The sequence below is a fragment of the Neofelis nebulosa genome, chromosome 2 (assembly GCF_028018385.1).
Source record: "Neofelis nebulosa isolate mNeoNeb1 chromosome 2, mNeoNeb1.pri, whole genome shotgun sequence".
Lineage (NCBI taxonomy): Eukaryota > Metazoa > Chordata > Mammalia > Carnivora > Felidae > Neofelis > Neofelis nebulosa.
This window is the reverse complement of record NC_080783.1, coordinates 38,883,456-38,906,970: the sequence shown is the minus strand read 5'-3', so window position 1 is coordinate 38,906,970 and position 23,515 is coordinate 38,883,456. Positions and strand designations below refer to the sequence as shown.

Sequence of the window (23,515 nt, the reverse complement as noted above, 5' to 3'; positions counted from 1 at the left end):
AAATGGGTAGTGGACATTAAGGAGGGCACTTGTTGGGATGAGCACTGGGTATTATATGTAAATGGTGAATTACTAAATTCTATTCCTGAAACCATTTTTACACTATATGTTAACTGACTTAGATTTAAATAAAATTTTACAAAATAAAAATTAAAAAAGAAAGTGAAACAGCCTTATTGCTGGTATGGACAAAGTTTTAGTGGTCTGGATAGAAGATCAAACCATTTACAACACTTCCTTAAACCAAAGCCTAATCCGGAGCAAGGCACTAGTAACTCTCTTCAATTCTATGAAGGCTGAGAGAGGTGGGGAGGCTGCAGAAGAAAAGTTGGAAGCTAAGAGAAGTTGGTTCATGAGATTTAAGGCAAGAAGCCATCTCCATAACATGAAAGTGGAAGCAAGTGCTAACATAGAAGCTGCAGCAAGTTCTCTGAGATCTAGAAGATGATTAATGAATGTGGCCACACTAAATGACAGATTTTCAATGTAGACAAAACCTGCCATTGGAAGAGGCCATTTAGGACTTACGTAGCTAGAAAGGAGAAGTCCATGCCTGGCTTCAAAACACAGCCTGACTCCCCTTTTTTCCCCCACTCAGTGTAAGGGAAACTTTATGGAAGCTCCAGGGCCATAGGACTCAGGCAGGAGTCTGCCCTGCAGGCAAAGGAAGAGCTAAGGGAGGGGCCTTATTTGACCTTCCCCTTGGGGCACAGGTTGTTGGTGTGGCTGCATTTCTTGCAGCAGTTGACTGCTCAGGGGTGCAGGTGAGCATAACCCTTAAAGCAGATAATTTTGTCACAGTTTATTTCTGAACGAGCTAGAAGAGGGAAAGAAGGCTCAATGCTGCAGCCCACAGACAAAGCACCAAGTGCAGGGTGAACTCTTTCTGAATATTATAGTGTCAGAGAGTGCAGCCATCCTCTAGCTGTTGGTCTGCAAAAATCAGACACTGCTGGTTACAGGGGATGCTCTCCTTGTCTTGGATTTTGACATTGACATTCCAAATGCTGTCACTGGACCCATTCTAAAGGGTCAGAGTGAGAGTCGGGGTCTTCACAAAAATCTGCATCTCTGCATTTGTTGCTCAGCCACCTTGTTGAAGAGAAAGAGCCAAGCTGACTCTTGTTTGGGGCTAATGCAACGAGTGACTCTAAGTTGAAGCCAGTGTTTGTTGACCATTCCGAAAAATCCTAGGACCGTTAAGAATTATGCTAAATCGACTCTGCCTGTGTTCTATAGATGGAACAAGAGAGCCTGGATGACATCTGATTACAACATGATTACTGAATATTTTTATTTTTATTTTATTTATGTTTTAGAGTGTGCATGTGTGTGAGCAGGACAGGAAAAGAGGGAGAAAGAGAATCTTAAGCAGGCTCCAATGCCCAGCACAGAGCCCAAGGGCAAGGGGCTTAATTTCACATCTGTGAGCCAAAATTGAGCGTCAGACACTTAACTAATTGAGCCACCCAGGTGCTCCAATTTACTGAATATTTTAAGCCCATTGTTGTGGCTCAGAAAAAAGATTGCTTTCAAAATATTACTGCTCATTGACAATGCACTTGGTCACCCAAGAACTCCAATGGAGTTGGACGAGGTCATTGTTTTCATGCCTGCTAACATATCTATTCTGCAATTCATGAACCAAGCAGTAATTTTAATTTTCAAGTCTTATTATTTAAGAAATCTATTTCATAAGGCTATAGCTGCCATAGATAGTGATTACTCTGATGGATCTGGGCAAAGGAAATTGAAAACCTTTGGAAAGAATTCACCATTCTAGATTCCTTTAAAAACATTCGTGATTTGTGGAAAGAGGCCAAAGCATCAACCTTCACAGGAATTTGGAAAAATGGATTTCAGCCTCACACAGAGCTCAGATGATGGTTAACATTTTTTTTTAGCAATAAAGTGTTTTTAAATTATGTACATTGTTTTTTAAGACATAATGCTACTGCACACTTAATAGACTACAGTATGGTGTAAACATAACTTGTGTATGCATTGGGAAACAAAATCATTTGACTAGCTTTATTGTAATATTTGCTTTATTGTCGTGGTCTGGAACTGAGCCCATAATATCTCCTAGGTATTCCTATATAGTACTTTTGCTATCACGGTATCTGGGTGCAATTTTAAATATTTTCCAAAGAATTCACACCATATTATTAACATGATTGTCCCTGGAAAGGGGGATTATTTGATTGGGGTGGCGGGAGATATAGGCGAAGAGATCTTTTCACTTTATCTGCATTGATATTTTACTTTTCAAAATAATTGAAATTTTAAAGTACCAAAATATTCTTAATAGGATTTTTTATCTAAAAATATGTTCATGTTGAGTTTTACAGATTTTGCAGCAGGCTGGGTAGACAATGCATCTTCACTCTTGGCTGGTAGAGCCATAGAATGATAGAACTGTGGTCAGGTCAGAGTGGCGACAGAGAGCTGAGCATTAAGTTCTTTTTTAAAAAGGTTTTATTTATATAAAAATTTGTCTTTTGTAAGTTAATTCAGTATGATTGAATGATACCCCATCAAATGACTGTCTGGCATCTCAGCTTTTAATATGACTTTTAAAATTCAGATAGAGCAGAAAATGATGACACAGACATTTCAAGAACAAAACTTCTTGCTGGATGCAGCCCATGCCAGTATCACTACTGAGCTACAGAGTGTTCAGAATCAGAAGACCCAGCTCCAGGAACATCTGTAAGTAAATTATAGACAACTTCTTCTGTATCTTTTATTCTTGCCTTTGTATTTCTTATCTTTAATGAGAACATTTAATTCTGCATTTCTTGGGCCAGACACAAAGGTAAAGACTTTGCCCTCAAGGAACTAGTTCTGTTAGAACATTTTGGTAACTGCTGTCAGGCAGTATGCTCTCCAAGAAATGACTCTATTAAAGAACTCTCATTGAGTGCTCATGTCTCCTTGTTCTCTTCCTACAGGGACCATTTAATCCTTGAGCATAATCAGTGTATCCAGAAAGCACAGGATGCTGAGAAGAGGGCAGCCTTGCAGAAAGAGCTGCTGGAATCAACTATTGCAAGATTGCGAGGTGAATTGGAAGCATCGATGCAAGAGAAGAAGTCCCTTCTAGAGGAGAAAGAAAGACTTCAGGAAGAGGTAGAAGAAGCAGATTTATATTACCTCCTGGTTGGGGTGGTGATCTTGTTCTAAAACTATTTTGAGTGCAAGATAAGAAAAGAAATACAGCCCACTCAGATGCAGTTTGTCTGAATTGCCCATTAAAGAAGTCTTTAGGTAGCTGATCTATGTTTTTTAGCATGTGGAGTAGTCTGTGCCAAACAGCATGCCCTTATACAGCGTTAGTGAATGTCAACTCATAGTTCACACATCCTCATGTTAGTGAAGGGGTCAGATTTAAAAAATTGATTTCCCCTGAAGGAGTGGACAATGGAGGTTAAGGGGGAACAGCCCTGTCTTCCTATTTAGGAAGGTACCATCAGAGTCTGACATGCAGACGTGTCTTTCTAATTTCAGGGCTATTTGTGAAGTCTGCTCTGCCTCAGAGACTCCCTGAGTGGCCCCTTTTCTGAGAGGATGTTCTATCTCTGCAGTGTAGGTATTAATTAACATGCAGGGTGTGTCTGCTATAGTAGAGACTGTCACCTGCTTTAAAATTGACCCATTTCTTTTTTTCCCCTCCTTGGGCAGGTGAATAAAACAGAGAAAGAAATAGCTCAAGAAAAATGCAATTTGGAAAAGGAATTAGCTAAAAACAAGGTACTCCACATTTTATTTGTTGACATTTCACTGTATTTTATTTCCTTCTGTACCTCTGCCTCCTGTATCAGCTTATCTTACTGAGGAGATGGGTTATTTTGTTGAATACCAAGATGTGGAAGGACAAAGAAGCCCCTGGGCTGGATGCGACTCAGCACTCCAGGCACTGTGGCACAAGGCTGCTTCCAGGGAGCACTTGTTGAGATCTGGCGTTTGCCAGTGAGTCATGACCACCTCTGGCCCTAGTGTTACTGAGTATTTTAGCCAGGAAGTCCCTTGAGAGTGAGCTAATGGTCCTGTGGGAGGCAAAGAGATAATTGCTGACAGAGCTGGGTTTTTTGTTTCCTAAAGCCAATTGGGCTTCCTAAGTACCTATTAGCACCTGTCACTTCATCTGTGAGATACTCTTTTCTGTGTTCTAATAAGATAGAATGGCCAGAGACACAATATAATTCTTATTAAAATAAAACAAAAACATAGCATCATTTTGCTTGTCTGATTTCATTTGTCTGAGCATAACCTAAATGTAAGTTCATGGGGCTAAAAGATATTTGTTCATTAGGGAAATTATATTAGGCCAAGTGATCATGCTTATACAGGGTCCTTTTTTTTTTTTTTTTTTTTTTTTGCCTAATTTGATATTTTTCAAATGTGTATTCATTGTAAAGCTATGTTTTTCTAAAGTCAGACCTATTAAGTTATAATATGCATAGTGAAATTCACTTTTTTTTTAGTGTACAGTTCTGTGAGTTTTGACAAACACATACAATTATATAACTATCATCACAATGAAAATACAGAACACTTCTATCACCTCAGGGAGGCCCCTCGTGCCTCTTTGTAATCAACCTCTTCTTCCACTTCCATCCCTTGACAACCATGGATCTGCTTTTCTGTTCCTTTGGTTATGCCTTTCCCAGAATATCATGAATGGAATCATACAACATGCAGCATTTTAAGTCTGGCTTCTTTTATTTAGCATAAGGTATCTGAAGTTCATCCATGCTGTCATATGTATCAGTTGTTTGTGTTCCATTATATGGATATACCACAATTTCTTTACCCATTTGAAGGACATTTGAGATGGTAAATTTTGGCAGTTATGAATAAAGCCTGTATAAATATTCAAATATGAACATGTATTTTTATTTCTCTTGGCTACTTAACAGAATTTGGAATTCTATATCCTATGGTAAATATATGTTTGACATAATAATAAACCATTTGACTGTTTTCCAAAGAATCTGTACTATCTTGCCTTCCCATCATTTTCTCTGCATTCTCACCAGCTCTTGGTATTGTTTGTCCTTTTAGTTTTAGCCATTCTGACTGGCATAGGGGGGTGTATTATTGTGGCTGTAATTTGCATTTCTCTAGTGATTAATAATATTGAGCATCTTTTCCTCTGCTTGTCATCCACAACTTGAAGTGTCTCTTCAAATCTTTTAACCACTTTTAATTCAGTTTTTCTTATTATTTTCTTACTGTTGTTTTTTTCTAGAGATTGTAAAACAGTCTTGTATGATTCTTATGTAAAAAATTCTTATTCTTGGGGCGCCTGGGTGGCGCAGTCAGTTAAGCGGCCGACTTCGGTTCAGGTCATGATCTCGTGGTCCGTGAGTTCAAGCCCCACGTCGGGCTCTGTGCTTACAGCTCAGAGCCTGGAGCCTGTTTCAGATTCTGTGTCTCCCTCTCTCTGACCCTCCCCCGTTCATTCTCTGTCTCTCTCTGTCTCAAAAACAAATAAACGTTAAAAAAAAAAAATCTTATTCTTTGTATATGTACAAATCTTATATGTGCTTTACATATTTTTCTTCCACTTTATGCCTTATTTTTTCATGCTCTTTCAAAGAACAGAAGTTTTACATTTTGATGAAATCCAACTTATGAATTTTTAAATTTTTGGATCATATTTTTTGTGTCATACTTTTAATTTTGGATCATATCTAAGAAGTTTTTGCCTAACCTAAGGTCACAAAGATTTTCTTTTTTGCTCTCTAGACGTTTATAGTTTTGGGTTTTAGATCAGGGCTATGACCCATTTCTAGTTAATTTTGGATATCATACAAGGTATAGTTTAAGGTTCATTTTATTTTCAGATGGATTGATTGTTCTAATACTTTGTATTATTGAGATATTTAGTATATGATAAATTCACCTTCTTAAAATATACAATTGAGTGATTTCTTAGTATATTCACAAGTCTGTGCAAACATCATCACTATCTAATTCTAGAACCTTTTTATCACCAAAACAAAACCTGGTACCCATTAGCATTCACTCTCCATTCTGCCCTGCCCCCAACCCCTGGCAACTATTGTACTTTCTGTCTCTATGAATGTGTTTATTCTCCCATTTCATATAAATAACATAAAATAGTATGTGGCCTTTTGGTTCTTGCCTCTTTACTAGGTATGATGTTTTCAAGGTATGTCCTTGAAATAGTAGTAAATGTCAATATTTCATTCCTTTTAATGACGGAATAATATTATATTGTGTGACTGCACCAAACTTGACTCAGCCATTCATCAGTTGATAGAGATTTGGTTGTTCCCAATTTCTGGCTGTGAAGAATAATGCAGTGAACATTTGCATACAATTTTTGTGTGTGTAAGCATATCTTTAGGAGTAAAACTGGGTCATATGATAACTATCATTTTGAGAAACTACCAAAGTGTTTTACAAAGTGGCTGCACCATTTTGCAGTCTCACCAGCAGTGTATGAAGATTCATGTATTTTCACATTTTCACCTACATTTGTTATTGTCTGCTTTTTAAAAAATTAATATACCCATCCAAGTGGGTATGAAGTATCTCACGGTGTTTTTTAAATTAAGCTGACATTCACATAATAAAAAATCAAACACTTTAAAGGGAACAATTCAGTAGCTTTATATATATTTGCAATGTTATGTAACCACCACCTCTGTCTAGTTCCAAAACATTTTCATCACCCAGAAGGAAACCCCATACCCAGTAGGTAATCATTTCCCTCTTTCTTCTCGCCCCTGACAGCAACCAATCTGCATTCTGTCTGTATGGGTCTGCCTATCTGGATATTTCATGTAAATGTAATCATACGATAAGTGATCTTTTGTGTCTGGCTTCTTAGCATAATATTTTTGAGGTTAATTCATGTTTTTGTACATTTCAGTAATCCATACCCTTTTACTCCCTTTTACAGTTGAGTAATATTCACAGTGTGTGTGTATGATGTATATATACACATACCACAATTTGTTTTGTTGATCTGTTCATCTGTTGATAGACACTTGCATTGTTTGCACCTTTGAGCTGTTGTGATTAGTGCTGCTATAAATGTACATATGTGTTGTGCATGTATTTGTTTGAGATATAATACCAAGGAATGGAATTGCTGGGCCGTATGGTAATTTTGTTTTAAGTTTCTGAGGAACCACCAGACTGTTGTCCACAGTGCCAAACTATTTTACATTCCCACCAGCAATGTACAAAGATTCCAATTTCTCCACATCCTTACCAACTTTTTTATTTTTTTGTTTTTTAATAATAGCCATCCTAGTAGTTGTGAAAGTGGTACCTTGTTGTGATTTTGATTTGCATTTCCCTAATGACTAACAACTAAAGATGTTGAGCCTCTTTTTATGTGCTTATTGGCCATTTGTATATCTTCTTTGGAGAAATGTCTATTTAGATCAGTTGCCCATTGTAAACTGGGTTGTTTTTTAATGGTTCAGTTGTAGGAGTTCTTTATACATTCTGGATGGTAGCTCCTTATCAGATTTGTGATTTGCAGATATTTTTCTCCCATTCTATGAGTTCTGTTTTTTATTTTTTATTTTTTTAAGAAAGAGCGCAAGCAGGGGAGAAGGGCAGAGGGACAGAGAGAGAGAGAAAGAGAGAGAGGGAGGGAGGGAGGGAGGGAAAGAAAGAGAATCTTAAGCAGGCTCCATGCTCAGCCCAGAGCCTGATGCAGGCCCCAATCCCATGACTCTGGGATCATAACCTGAGCCAGAATCAAGAGTTGGATGTTCAACTGACTGAGCCACTCAGGCACCCACTATGGGTTCTGTTTTTAAATTTTTAGATTTTTTGACATTCAGTTTACTTACTTATTTTTTTGGTTGTCTGTGCTTTGATGTTACAAAATCAAAGAAACGGGAAACTGTTGCCTAATCCAAGATCGCAAAGATTAACATTTTTTTATTCTAAGAATTTTACAGTTTTTCATATTACATTTAGGTCTTTGATCCATTTTGAGTTAATTTTATATATGGGTTGAGGTAGAGGTTCAACTTCATTATTTTATCTGTGGCTATCCAATTGTCCCAGCACTATTTGTTGCAGAGCTGTTCTTTCTCTTGAATAGTGTTGGCTCCTTAGTCAAAACCCAATTTACCATAGATGTATGAATTTATTTCTGGACTTTCAATTCTGTTACACTGGTTTCTATGTCTTTCCTCATGCCCAAACCACACAGTGTTGATTACTGTAGTTTTGTAGTAAGTTTTGAAATCAAGATGCAAGAGCCTTTTTTTGTTGTTGTTAAGATTATTGTGACAATTCTGGATACTTATATTTCTATATGAGTTTTAGGATCAGCTTTTAATTTTCTGCAAAAAAAGGGCAGCTGAAATTTTGATAGAGTTTGTATTGAATCTGTATCTCAATTAAGGGAGTATTGCAATCAATATATTTTTTCTTTTTTTTTTTAATTTAATTTAATTTTATTTTATTTTATTTTATTTTTTTAATATATGAAATTTATTGTCAAATTGGTTTCCATACAACACCCAGTACTCATCCCAAAAGGTGCCCTCCTCAATACCCATCACCCACCCTCCCCTCCCTCCCACCCCCCATCAACCCTCAGTTTGTTCTCAGTTTTTAACAGTCTCTTATGCTTTGGCTCTCTCCCACTCTAACCTCTTTTTTTTTTTTTTTTCCTTCCCCTCCCCCATGGGTTTCTGTTAAGTTTCTCAGGATCCACATAAGAGTGAAACCATATGGTATCTGTCTTTCTCTGTATGGCTTATTTCACTTAGCATCACACTGTCCAGTTCCACCCACGTTGCTACAAAAGGCCACATTTCATTCTTTCTCATTGCCATGTAGTATTCCATTGTGTATATAAACCACAATTTCTTTATCCATTCATCAGTTGATGGACATTTAGGCTCTTTCCATAATTTGGCTATTGTTGAGAGTGCTGCTATAAACATTGGGGTACAAGTGCCCCTATGCATCAGTACTCCTGTATCCCTTGGATAAATTCCTAGCAGTGCTATTGCTGGGTCATAGGGTAGGTCTATTTTTAATTTTCTGAGGAACCTCCACACTGCTTTCCAGAGCGGCTACACCAGTTTGCATTCCCACCAACAGTGCAAGAGGGTTCCCGTCTCTCCACATCCTCTCCAGCATCTATAGTCTCCTGATTTGTTCATTTTGGCCACTCTGACTGGCGTGAGGTGATATCTGAGTGTGGTTTTGATTTGTATTTCCCTGATAAGGAGCGACGTTGAACATCTTTTCATGTGCCTGTTGGCCATCCGGATGTCTTCTTTAGAGAAGTGTCTATTCATGTTTTCTGCCCATTTCTTCACTGGGTTATTTGTTTTTCGGGTGTGGAGTTTGGTGAGCTCTTTATAGATTTTGGATACTAGCCCTTTGTCCGATATGTCATTTGCAGATATCTTTTCCCATTCTGTTGGTTGCCTTTTAGTTTTGTTGGTTGTTTCCTTTGCTGTGCAGAAGCTTTTTATCTTCATAAGGTCCCAGCAATTCACTTTTGCTTTTAATTCCCTTGCCTTTGGGGATGTGTCGAGTAAGAGATTGCTATGGCTGAGGTCAGAGAGGTCTTTTCCTGCTTTCTCCTCTAAGGTTTTGATGGTTTCCTGTCTCACATTCAGGTCCTTTATCCATTTTGAGTTTATTTTTGTGAATGGTGTGAGAAAGTGGTCTAGTTTCAACCTTCTGCATGTTGCTGTCCAGTTCTCCCAGCACCATTTGTTAAAGAGACTGTCTTTTTTCCATTGGATGTTCTTTCCTGCTTTGTCAAAGATGGGTTGGCCATATGTTTGTAACGTTTATTTATTTTTGAGACAGAGAGAGACAGAGCATGAACGGGGGAGGGGCAGAGAGAGGGAGACATAGAATCGGAAGCAGGCTCCAGTCTCTGAGCCATCGGCCCAGAGCCCGACGCGGGGCTCGAACCCACGGAGTGTGAGATCGTGACCTGAGCTGAAGTCGGATGCTTAACCGACTGAGCCACCCAGGCGCCCCTCAATATATTTTTTCTATATAAGAATGTGTCATCTGCAAATAGAGATAGTTTTATTTCTCCCTTTCACATTTTCCTGTCTTTTCTTTCTTTCTTTCTTCTTTTTTTTTCCCCCTTGTGTAATTGCCTTGGATAGAATCTCCAATACAACACTGAATAGAAATGGTGAGAGCAGACAGACATCCTTGTCTTGTTCCTCATCTTGGGAAAGCTTTCAGTCTGTCACCATGAAGTATGATGTTAGCTGTGGGCTTTTTCTAAACACCCTTTATCAGGATGAGGAAATTTCTTCCTATTCCTGGTTTGGAGAGTTTTTATCATGAAAGTATGTTGAATTTTGTCAATTGCATATTCTATGTCTATCAAGATAATCTTGTAGATTTTGTCCTTTATTACTATGGTATATTACATTGGTTGATTTCAAATATTGAACCAAGTTCTCATTTGGGGGATGAATTTTACTTGCTCATGATGTATAATCCTTTTATGTTGTTTCATTTGGCTTGCTTGTTGAGGATTTTTGAATTGTTATAAATAAGGGATATTGTTCTCTAGTTTTCTTGTGATGACTTTGGGTTTAGTATCCAGGCAATACTGGTCTCTTAAAATGATTTGGTAAGTGTTCCCACCCCTTCTATTTTTGGGAAGAGTTTTTGAGGCACTGGTGCTAATTCATCTTTAAATGTTTTATAAAATTCACCAGAAGCCATCTGGTTCTAGGTTTTTCTTTGTGGGGAATTTTTTGTTTTATTTGTTTTTAATTATTATTATTATTGATTCAATGACTTGTTAGAGATCTATTCACAATTCCCACTTATTTTTTTAGTTAATTTCAATAGTTTTGGTCTTTCTAAGAATTTTACCATTTATCTAGGCTGTCTAATATATTGGCATACAATTGTTCATAGTAGCTCCTTTTCTTCATTTCTTTAAGTTCAGTATAATGTTCCTTCTTTCATTCCTAACTTTAGTAATTTGGATCTTTCTTTCTCTCTCCTTTTTGCTTTCTTTCTTTTTTTTTTTTTGTTAATACAGTTTAAGGTTTGTCAATTTTGTTCATCTTTTCAAAGAACCAACTTTTGGTTTTACTGACTGTCTCTTATTTTTCTATTCTCTTGTTTCTGCTTTAATCCTCATTATTTTCTTCCTTCTGGTTGCTTGGGTTTAATTTGCTCTTTCTAGTTTTTTTAAGATAGCAGCTTAGGGGGCGCCTGGGTGGCTTAGTCGGTTAAGCGTCCTACTTTGGCTCAGGTCATGATCTCGCGGTCCGTGAGTTCGAGCCCCGCGTCGGGCTCTGTGCTGACCACTCAGAGCCTAGAGCCTGTTTCAGATTCTGTGTCTCCCTCTCTCTCTGACCCTCCCCCGTTCATGCTCTGTCTCTCTCTGTCTCAAAAATAAATAAACGTTAAATAAAAAATAAATAAGATAACAGCTTAGGTTGTTGGTTTATTTTTTTCTTTTTTAACATAGTTTTCTACAGCTATAAATTTCCCTTTAAGTGCTGCTTTAGCTGCATACCGTACATTTTGTCGTGTTTGCATTTTCATTCATCCCAAAGTATTAACTACTTTTGTGATTTGATTTTTGGCTAATTGGTTATTTACAAGTTTTTTGTTTAATTTTCTCATATATGTGACTTTCCCAAATTTCCTTCTTCTATTAATCTCTAATTTTATTTCATTATGGTTGGAGAACACACTTTATATAATTCCAGTCCTTTCAGATTTATTGAGAGTTGTCCTGTGGCCTAACATGGTACATTGTGGAGAATGTTGCAATTGCAATTGAGAAAAATACTCAAAAATTGAGTGTTCTGCTATTGTTGGGAAGAGTGTTCTATAGATGTCCAGTTGCTTTATAGTGTTGTTAAAGTCATCTGTCTCCTCTATGATCTTCTAATTGTTCTGTTCATTATTGAAAGTGGGATATTGAAGTCGCCAGCTATGTTGAATCATTTATTTCTCTCTTCACTTCTATTAGTTTTTGCTTCATTTGTATTGGGACTCTGTTGTTGTTAGAGGCATATATATTTACAAATGTTATATCTTGATGGACTGACCGTTTTTTCAATATATAATATCTCTCTTAGGCTCTTAGACCCAATTCTAACACAGCAGGGGTGCCCCCCCACCCCACAACACTGAGCAGTTTTTGGATACCAGCAGGGTGTCTGAGAATTCAACTCAATTCTTACAGTGTCTACCCAGAGATAGCATTAGATTTCACAGATTAAGGGTTCAGTCCTACAAGACTTCTCCCACCCCTGACCTCCCACTTCAGATGCCACTCACGAGCTCCAGGCTCTTGTGCTTCGGACCTATTGACTATAGATTGGAGGTTCCAACAACCTTCTCCTTAGATTCTTTTAATTTGCAAGAGTGGCTTACAGTATTCAGGGAAACGTGCTTACTAGTTTATTAAAGGATATGATAAATGATACAAATCAACAGCCAGATGAAGAAATACATAGGGTGAGGTATGGAAAAAGGACAACAAGTTTCTATGCCCTCTCTAGGCATACCACTCTCTCCAATTTCCATGTATTCACCAACTCAGGAGCTCTTGGAACCCAGTCCTTTGGGGGTTTCATAGAGGCTTCACTGCACAGTTATGATTGACTAGGTCATTGGCCATTGGATGATTCATTCTTCAGCCCTCTTTCCTCCCTGGAGGTTAGGGGCTAGGACTGAAAGGTCCAACCCCCTAATCACTTGGTTGGTCCTCCTGGCAATCAGCCCCCACCCTTGGGTGGGGTTCAAAAGTTTCCTTCTTTATTAACAGGACACCCATTTCACCATTATGGCTCTGATATGTTTTCAGGAACTGTGGATGAAGACCACATATATCTGAGAAATGTATTTTGGTCACCTGAAAGAACAAACATATTTCTTTTTTTTAATTTTTTAAATTTTTTTCAAACATATTTCTTATAAACCATTATATTATACTAGTCTTCTTTGTCTCACACATTTTTTGTCTTAATGTAGTTTTGTCTGATGTTAATATAGCTACTTCAGCTCTTTTCAGGTTATTGTTTACATGATATACCTTTTTCCATTGTTTTACTTTCAACCCATTTGTGTCTTTGAATCTAAAGTGTGTCTCTTATAAATAGCAAACATTTGGATCTTTTAAAAGATGCATTCTGCCTATCTCTGCTTTTTTTGGTGGAGTGTTTAATCTTTTTATATTTAACATAATTACTGATAAGATAGGATTTACATTTGCTACTTTACTCTTTATTTTTTATGTCTTATATGCTTTTTGTTCCTGTCTCCATTACTGTCTTTTTCTGTGTTAAGTAGATATTTCTGGTGCACTATTTTAATTCTCTTATTCTTTCTTTTACTGTATATTTTTGCATTATGGGTAACCAAGAAAGTTACAAACAAAAAAATACGTATACAAACACCTTTTAGGGGTGTCTGGGTGGCTCAGTCAGTTAAGCGCCTAACTTGATTTCAGCCCAGGTCATGATGTCACGGTTCATGAGATCAAGCCCTGTGTCAGGCTCTGCACTGACAGCGCAGAGTCTGCTTGGGATTCTCTCTCTCCCTTTCTCTCTCAAAATAAATAAACATTTAAAAACCAAAACAAGAAAACACTCTTTTATATATATCTATATTGCTACCTTTATTGTAGCAGCTGTACTATTTATTTCTTTATGTGAATTTCAGTTATTATCTAATCCCTTTTTATTTCAACTTGAAGAACTCTCTCTCGTGTTTCTTCTAGGACATTTTTTTCTAGCCCCATAGCCCCACCAGAGAGTGGACCCTGGTCCAGACCTACACAATTTTCATTGAGATTAAAGAGAATTGAGCAATCTCTATCAAAATAACACCAGCATTGTTCACAGAGCTAGAAAAAAACAATCCTAAAGTGTGTACGGAACCAGAAAAAGACCCCAAATGGCCAAAGTAAATCTTGAAAAAGAAAACCAAAGCTGGAGGCATCACAATCCCGGACTTCAAGCTGTATTACAAAGCTATAATCATCAAGACAGTATGGTACTGGCACAAAAACAGACACTCAGTGGAACAGAATAGAGAACCTAGAAATGTGCCCACAAACATATAGCTGACTAATCTTTGACCACGCAGGAAAGAATATCTTTAGAAAATGGTACTGGGAAAATGGACAGTGACATGCCAAAAAATGTACCTGGACCACTTTCTTATACCATACACAAAAATACACTCAAAATGGTTGAAAGACCTGAACATAAGACAGGAAGCCATGAAAATCTTAGAGGAGAAAGCAGGCAAAAACCTCTTTGAACTTGGCTGCAGCAACCTCTTACTTAACAGATCTCTGGAGGCCAGGGAAACAAAAGCAAAAATGAACTATTGGGGCTTCATCAAAATAAAAGTTTCTGCACAGTGAAGGAAACAATCAGCAAAACTAAAAGGCAACTGATGGAATGGGAGAATATATTTGCAAGTGACTTACCAGATAAAGGGTTAGTATCCAAAATCTATAGAGAACTTACCAAATTCAACACCTCAAAAACAAATAATCCAGTGAAGAAATGGGCAAAAGACATGAATAGACACTTCTCCAAAGAAGACATCCAAATGGCCAACCGACACCTGAAAAAATGCTCAACATCACTCATCATCAGGGAAGTACAAATCAAAACCACACTGAGATACCACCTCATACCTGTCAGAGTAACTAACATTAACAACTCAGGCAGCAACAGATGGTGGCAAAGATGCAAAGAAAGAGGATCTCTTTTGCATTGCTGGTGGGAATGTAAACTGGTGCAGCCACTCTGGAACATAGTATGGGGGTCCCTCAAAAAATTAAAAATAGAACTACCCTACGACCCAGCAATTGCACTACTAGGTATTTATCCATGGGATACAGTTGTGCTGTTTCAGAGGGACACATGCACCCCCATGTTTATAGCAGCACTATCAACAATAGCAAAAGTATGGAAAGAGCCCAAATGTCCATCGATGGATGAATGGATAAAGAAGATGTGGTATATATATATACAATGGAGTATTACTTGGCAATCAAAAAGAACGAAATCTTGCCATTTGCAACTACATGGATTGAACTGGAGGGTATTATGCTAAGTGAAATTAGTCAGAGAAAGACAAAAATCATAGGACTTCATTCTTATGAGGACTTTAAGAGAAAAAACAGATGAACATAAGGGAAGGGAAACAAAAATAATATGAAAACAGGGAGGAGGACAAAACAGAAGAGACTCATAAATATGGAGAACAAACTGAGGGTTACTGGAAGGATTGTGAGAGGGAGGATGGGCTAAATGGGTAAGGGGCACTAAGGAATCTAATCCTGAAATCGTTGTACCATATGCTAACTAATTTGGATGTAAATATTAAAAAATAAAAAATAAAATTAAAAAAAATAGAACTACCCTGCAACCCAGCAATTGCACTACTAGATATTTAACCAAGGGTACATGTGTGCTGTTTTGAAGGGGCACATGCACCTGATGTTTATAGCAGTGGTATCAACAATAGCCAAAGTATGGAAAGAACCCAGATGTCCATCGATGGATGAATGGATAAAGAAGATGTGCTATGTGTACACAATGGAGTATTACTCAGCAATCAAAAAGAGTGAAATCTTGCCATTTGCAACTACGTGGATGAAGCTATGCTAAGCGAAATTAGAGAAAGACAAACATACGATATCACTCATATGAGGAATTTAAGATACAAAGCCGATGAACATAAGGGAAGGGAAGCAAAAATAATATAAAAACAGGGAGGGAGACAAAACATAAGAGACTCTTAATTATAGAGAACAAACAGGGTTGCTTGAGAGGTTTGGGAGGGGAGTTGGGCTAAATGGGTAAGGGGCATTAAAGAATCTACTTCTGAAATCATTGTTGCACTATATGCTAACTAACTTGGATATAAATTAAAAAACAAATGAATTACAAAAAAAAGAATTGACATTTTAGCAATATTGAATCTCATACATGAACATGACATATCTCTCCATTTTATTTAGGTTTTTAATTTCTCTTATCAGTATTTTGTTTTGAGCATATTAAACATTGGACATACTTTAGATTTGTACCAAATAATTTCATGGGTTTTGGTACTATTACAAATGGTACACTTTTAAGAAATATCAATTTCCAATTGTTTGTTGCTAGTATATAAAAATACAATAGAGTTGCATCCTCATATCCTTCAACCTTACTGAAGTCACTTATTCTAGTATCTTTTTTGTAAATTTTTTGGGATTTCCTAGGTAGGCAATCATATTTGTTATAAGTAGAGATTTTTATTTCTCCATTTCCAATCTCTATGCCTTCTATACTTTTTCTTACCTTATTGCTGATAAGGTGCAGATATCCTTGCTTTTTTCCCAGTGTTACGGAGAAACATTCAGGTCTTTCACTTTTAAGATATTAATTGTAGGGGCTCCTGGGTGGCTCAGTCAGATGGGCATCTGACTTTGGCTCAAGTCATGATCTTAAAGCTCGTGAGCTCAAGCCCCGTGTCCAGCTCTGTGCTGGCGGCTTGGCGCCTGCTTTGGATTCTGTGTCTCCCTCTTTTCTGCCCCTCCCATGCTCACACTTTGTCTCTCTCTCTCTGTCTCTCTCTCTCTCCCCTTCAAAAATTAAATAAACATTAAAAAAATTTTAATGATAAATGATATTAATTGTAGGTGTTTTATAGATACACTTGATCAGGTAGAGATGGTTCCCTTTCATTTCCAGATTGCTGAGTTTTTATCATAAATGTTGAATTTTGTGAAATGCTTTTTCTGCATCTATATAAATTGCCATTATAGTTTTTCTTCTATATATTATAGTCTACTAATTAATTTCGGGTGTTCAACAAGGTTTGTATTACTGGGATAAACTTGGTCCTGGTTTGTTATCCTTTTTATATATTGTAGGATTCATTTTACTAGTATTTTTGAGGAGGCCTTCTGCATCTGTATTCATTAGCTTAAATTAATATTTAAGTAAATATCAAGTACCAGAAGGACTTCTACTTCTAGTATATGTGAATTAGGTAATTTGTCACAATCCTCCTTCTGAAGACTAGAAAAGCTGAAAAAATGTAAAAGAAAAGGAAAAAAAGTTTAAAAGAATTCTCAGAGCTGTCAGACTACAAATCCCTGCATTTAGACACAGGATAACATGTTCATACAATAACTGCTATCTTACAATTACAAATGTCATTTAAAAAAATTTTTTTAATGTGTGCTTATTTTTGAGAGAGACAGAGCTTGAGCAGGGGAGGGGCAGAGAGAGAGGGAGACACAGAATCCAAAGCAGGCACCAGGCTCTGAGCTGTCAGCAAAGAGCCTGACGCGGAGCTCAAACCCACGGACCGCAAGATCATGACCTGAGCCGATGTCAGACACCCAACCAACTGAGCCACCCAGGCTCCCCACAAATGTCATTTTAAAAGCAAGATAATGCTTTTGGATCTGGCATAAATAGATTTCTTTTCTCCTTTTGTGTTTCAAAGGTAGACATAAATACATTGACCCACAACCTACAGACTCTAGAGGAAAAGAATAAGCACCTGTCAGAACAAATGGCTTCCCTAGAACTTCAGCAAGTCCCTTCTGATTACAATGAGGTGGGTATAAAAAGGTCAGTCTAAATTAGGAATTAATGACTAGTGTGTTTTAAAAAATCAGAAGTTAGGGGCGCCTGGGTGGCTCAGTCGGTTAAGCGGCCGACTTCGGCTCAGGTCATGATCTCGCTGTCTGTGAGTTCGAGCCCCGCGTCGGGCTCTGTGCTGACAGCTCAGAGCCTGGAGCCTGTTTCAGATTCTGTGCCTCCCTCTCTCTGACCCTCCCCTGTTCTTGCTGTGTCTCTCCCTGTCTCAAAAATAAATAAAACGTTAAAAAAAATTTTTTTTAAATAAAAAATCAGAAGTTAGGAGATGGATTTTCTTCATTTGTGTTTTAATAATTATCATTTAGTCCTGAATAACTCGGGCTGACTATGGCAGAGAGCCCTACAAGTGCTCAAACAGTAAAAGATTAATAAAACAAGAATTTAAGGCAGCTAATAAACATCTGCCTCCACAGATGATCTATAATACTGAAAAGCATGAATATTTCTAATGTTTTAAAATACTTCCTATTCCATAAATTATGAGGCAGAAGGCTGTATTTTTCTTTTGCTTTTTTGACACTTCCATTAGGCAATCAGTAATAAGTACGATTTCTAAAAGCTGTTTGACACAGTCAGTGCAATACAAATAAATGGTAGAGTTTGGACCATCTCTAAGTGGAGGATATTTAAAGAGATTCTCATTCTGTTAAGCAGCTAGTAAGTTTCCTGTGTGCTTTTGAGTACTTGAAAAAGAATTAGTTACTGCTTCTATAACATGCAAATCACCTTTGAAAACTGCATAGAAGACCCTGGTGTGAGTCTGTCTTGATCTGAGTTAAATTCTTTCAGACTCTGTCATAAGCTGCACATTACTTCAATTGTGAAATCCTAGAGAATAATCTAATACATTTTCATGGCCTGAGAGCCAGACGGCCGGCATTTCAATTTTGGCTATGACCTCGAGTATGAGCCTTAACCTCTCTGAGCCTCAGTTTCTTAATCTGTCAAAGTGGGGGAAGTAATACCATTATTAGGAGGTTGTTGGAGGATTTAGTAAGTTAATACATTAAAGCATGTAGCAGATAACTAACATTTATTGAATTTTTAGTATTTGAACTGTCCCAGAAAAAAGGCTTTTAAGTTCCTCTTATAGCAACAAGGTGCATTAGCTCTAGCTCCTGGTACTATCTCAGACCAACCCTCCCTTCCCAAGATTAAAGATTTATCCATGTCCTCTGCTTGTTGGCCATGTATCAGCTAGACTTATCAGCCTACTGGCTCCTGGTCTTTCTGGAAGACTACATCTCCGTCTCTCTGATTCTTTCAGTGCCCCTCTGCCAGTGAGTAGGCCTGTGGCCTTACCCTATTAGTGACTTTGACAGATCCTGCTAATGATTTTGTCAGTGTTGATTCTTGCTTTCTCACCACACCTCTTAAGGTCTCCCAATGATAAACCACACCTCAGGTCCAGCTTGTAGTTCTGTCTCCACATAGAATTTTCTCTGACCAGGCCTGCCTGGAAGTCCTCCAGTTGGCTGTATGAGTCTTGAGAAATGAGGTTGAGATGTCAGTATTTGTTTGGTTTTTAATCTCAGCAATATCATTAAACTTATCACCGTTCAATGCTGGCAGTGTATGTTTGTTCTTTGGGAATTCACACTTGAAATTCTCAATACGAGTTACCTTTCTAGTATAATCTGTTACTGGTTTTTGGAGATATGCTTATGAGTGTATGTTGTGTAGGCCACACCACAGATTTGAAGTTAGACCTGGTTTCGACCCTTAAGGTTCCATTTACTGTGTGGCCTGGGCAGGGCTTAAACCCTATGGCCCTTGGGGCTAAGGAGATCTCCCTTAATCACAGCACACTGTGTCTGCACATATCAAAATGGTAACTTTGTGAATTAGAAATTGACCTGTTGATGCATGTGCCTTCACTGTCTTCTAATGCAAGAGCCATAGTTACTCATCTTTACACTCCCTTGCCTAGCATAGCACCTAATACATAATAGGTATTTAAAATTTTTTTTTTAATTTTTTAATGTTTATTTATTCTTGAAGGAGAGAGACAGAATGAGAGTGGGGGAGGAGCAGAGAGAGAGGAGACACAGAATTCTAAGCAGGCTCCAGGCTCTGAGCTGTCAGCACAATCTGTGAGATCATGACTTGAGTGAAGTCAGTCGCCCAACCGACTGAACCACCCAGGCACTCCCATAATAGGTATTTTAGAAAGATTGAGTAGAACACAAGGAGGGTCACGTCTGTCTTACCAGTGCATGAGGATTAAATATCATATTGTGCGTAAAGTACCCATCACAGTGCCTAGCATACTTAATACACGTATAAACATTATTCTCTTTTCTTCTTCACACCAATTTTGGGCTTATTTTTATTATTTCAGCCTTTAATGATGGTATAATTTAAGTCTATTACTATAGTCAGTCATGCAGGGAACCACAGTGAGAAATGATCCAAATGGATTTTTTTTTTTAAGCTGAGTGCATAGCCCGACATGGGGCTCAATCCCACGAACTGTGAGATCATGACCTGATTTGAAAGCAAGAGTCTGACGGAGCCACCCGGGTGCCCCTTCTTTTGGATTTTAAAGATACATTTTCAAACAGTAGCACTAGACAGAAGTATAGTTCCCTATGCAACCAGGACTTCAATGATTTGAAATTAAACCGTGAATTAAATGTAGTATTTCTTACAACTAGGATGACATTCAGTGCACACTCATGTAGGTGTCCAAGTTGGCTCAGTTTGCTGTGGCCCATGCAAACCAGTTGTTAAATATTTTGAATAAAATCCCTGCATACAAGGGTGCCTGTCTTAGTAGAGCATGCAACTCAATCTCAAGGTTGTGAGTTTGAACCCTCACTTTGGGTGTGGAGATTACTTAAAAATAAAATCTTCAAAAAACTCCCTGCTTACAATCTGCTCATAAAATAGCTTTATCAAGATGCTAGTATCTTTTGGTTTCATGTATTCCTCTAATAGCCTTCTAACTTTCACAGCTCATCTTAATTTTAAAAAATGATTTTAGAAATCATTTTGTGGCTTACAATTGATCCTTGTCAACCTACCTTTTATTTCTTAAGATAATTTTATGTTTGCTTCCTGCTTTTCCAAGGAGTGATATCTTTGTATATCAGTTAAAATGCATATTCTAACAATTAGCATTTTTCTTGGTATTCTAATTCTCAAGTGATTCTCCAATTTCTCTTTTGCTTGCATATTAATGGTCTTTTTAGTATATTGCCAAGATTTTTTATGCAAAGGTTAATCTCTGGCCTTCCACAACTCAGAATCTGAGATATTCACTCATTTAAGTGCTCCCTAATTTCTGGTCTTCCGTTGATTCTCTTAAATATAAGCCCTATTTAAATAATCTGGACACAATAATTTAAACTACTGCTTTAACATCTGCTTTCCCTTAGCAACTGGAACAACTGGAACAATTTCCTTTCTGTTTGTTGTGAATTTAAATAAGTGACCTTGTGTCAAATATCACATTTTGATTTTGCTTAGACAGTTTACACTATCACTGTATTAACATTCTCTTAGGTGACCAAAAAAGAGGAAATCATTTTTAAAGTATATTTAAAAGATTAATGGAATTTCTTTATGCCTTTGCCTAAAAGAGGGAACTTTATTGAGGTAAAAAGTGCCATTATTTAAAAAATTCCTGGACATCTTTTATAAGAGACCCAGATCATTTAAGTTACTGTGAAAAAAAAAAGACTTCATATTCCAAGAAGACAAGCAAAGTTATCTTTGAGTGTTTGTTATAGCTAGCATATTTTAGGTTTAAATCTAGCTCTTGGTATTTTATATTGCACTTTATAGCACATGGGGCACCTCAATTTATAGAACTTAGAACTGAATTTTAAATACCTATGCTTTTGTGGTTATGGTATAGTTTTGTTTTTGTAATATCATTGGCCATCCTTGTTTATTTTGCTGAAGACGTGGTCAGAACATTATCCCAAATGTTGTGTTCATGGAATGTTTTTACCTCATAGTTTCCAAAATAGAAAGTATTGTGGGAAAGGGGGACTGTATGTGTTACACTGACAGAAAATTAATTGATGATTAATTTTATGGTAATATGTTCTAACCTCCTATTTATTGGTAACAGTCTATATTTCCGTTAGGTTATTTTGTGTGTTTTTTTTTAAATTTTTTTTAATTAAAAAATTTTTTTATTAAATATAACTTATTGTCAAATTGGCTTTTTAATTTTTTTTAATGTTTATTTATTTTTGAGAGAGAGAGGTAGAGTGTGAGTGGGGGAGGGGCAAAGAGCGAGGGGGGACACAGAATTTGAAACAGGCTCCAGGCTCCGCCTTATCAGCACAGAGCCTGATGCAGGGCTCCAGCCCACGAACAGTGAGATCATGACCTGAGCCGATGTCAGACACTTAGTCTGCTGAGCCACCCAGGAGCCCCACCCTTAGTTTATTTTGAAACCAATACTTTATTGGCCTGAATGCTTTAAAAAAATAATTTCCTTTGCCTTAGTGGGAACCACATATAGTGATTAAAATTGAAAGTTTAAGAAACAATGTATGAATATGTATAATTATGTATGAAATAAATACTGGTCTGATAGGACAAACACTTAGATGGGCCATAATGGTTAACCCACTGATGCCAAAAATTGGATATAAATTTTTATATTGAATGTGCATAATTGGGGGTGGGTTGTATAGAAGAACTAATCACTCTTTATGGCTTTTCCATAGGTTTTTATCAAGCCTAGAATTGTCTAAAATGGCCTAATTCTTCTGGCCAAGGCAACTACCAAAGGGAAAACAATGCTCCAGACTAGTGTACCCTCTTGTAGAACATATGCTATCATGAAAGTATTTTGAACCCAAGAAGAAATGGGTTACATGTTATTACATAGTAATCTAGTTTGGAATATGTTTTTGCTTTTATTTGGAAAATATTCATAACACTTGAAATAAAGTGCACTACAAAGTGGTAACTAAGGAATAGCTATAACAGTGTTGGAGATGGTGAGAATTATCTCTTGTATAAATTCATATCTCTACATATGTTGACATCTTTATTAACTTGCCTAAAGTTGAACATAAAACAAGTCTAAATTCTTTGGATTTAAATGCTGAAAAGGCCTCCTGGTCTATAGTAATTATGTCAATGTAGGATATTTACCAGCATTAATAACACTTCCCACTAAAGATTTACTGCAAATGATCCATAGTGCAGCTCATTGGCCAATGTGATTAAGAATTTGCATTCTCTTGGGGCACCTGGGTGGCTCAGTTGGTTGAGTGTCCAACTTCAGCTGAGGTCATGATCTCACAGCTCGTGAGTTCGAGCCCTGCGTCGGGCTCTGTGCTAACAGCTTGGAGCCTGGATCCTGCTTCAGATCTCTGTCTCCCTCTCTTTCTGCCCCTAACCCACTCCCATTCTGTCTCTGTCTCTTTCAACAGTAAATAAACATTAAAAAAAAAAAAAAAAAAAAAGAATTTGCATTCTCAGTTACATTTGCTTTTGTGTGTATTATTCTTGCAGTTTATTTGTGAAGATGATTTTGACATAAGGCAAATATCAGTATTTCCTGCTGTTAAGATATAACACTGAAATAGATCATGGAAGGTGAAAATTTCCATATTCAATCACTAATATGTAATCACTCCAAATTCAATCACTGGAGTACCAACAAGGACCAAAATTTAATCAAAATGAAACTGTATTTTATACTTATTTTTTCTGAAAAAGTCTGAGGAAAAAGACATATAAAAAATAACTGTCATTATTAAAAGGCTGTTTGAGTGATAAAATATGTAATTTCTTGAAATATAGAGCCTTCAGTAGTGTTTCTCCAGGATAACACTGTGTAGAGTGCTTGATCAGACAATATTGGAATTTCCAATAAATGTTTCTTTTGTTCAGAG

General features: G+C 37.2%; 1 protein-coding gene and 1 pseudogene across 7 annotated transcripts in view; one reads left to right on the top strand and one right to left on the bottom strand.

Moving 5' to 3' along the window:
* CCDC150 (coiled-coil domain containing 150) overlaps positions 1–23,515 on the top strand; it is a 99,617-nt gene that overhangs the window by 33,390 nt on the left and 42,712 nt on the right. For 6 of the 7 annotated variants that reach the window (XR_009256535.1, XM_058710493.1, XM_058710484.1 and 3 more), the window contains 4 exons: positions 2,588–2,712; positions 2,955–3,132; positions 3,685–3,753; positions 17,491–17,604. Coding sequence is in view for 6 of the 7 variants with exons in the window: in XM_058710493.1 (XP_058566476.1) it covers positions 2,588–2,712; positions 2,955–3,132; positions 3,685–3,753; positions 17,491–17,604 (486 nt within the window). In the remaining variant the exon portion in view is untranslated. The remainder of the gene's footprint in view (positions 1–2,587; positions 2,713–2,954; positions 3,133–3,684; positions 3,754–17,490; positions 17,605–23,515) is intronic. The other variant, XM_058710506.1, reaches the window with a different exon arrangement.
* On the bottom strand, positions 687–1,347 carry LOC131500939 (uncharacterized; annotated as a pseudogene).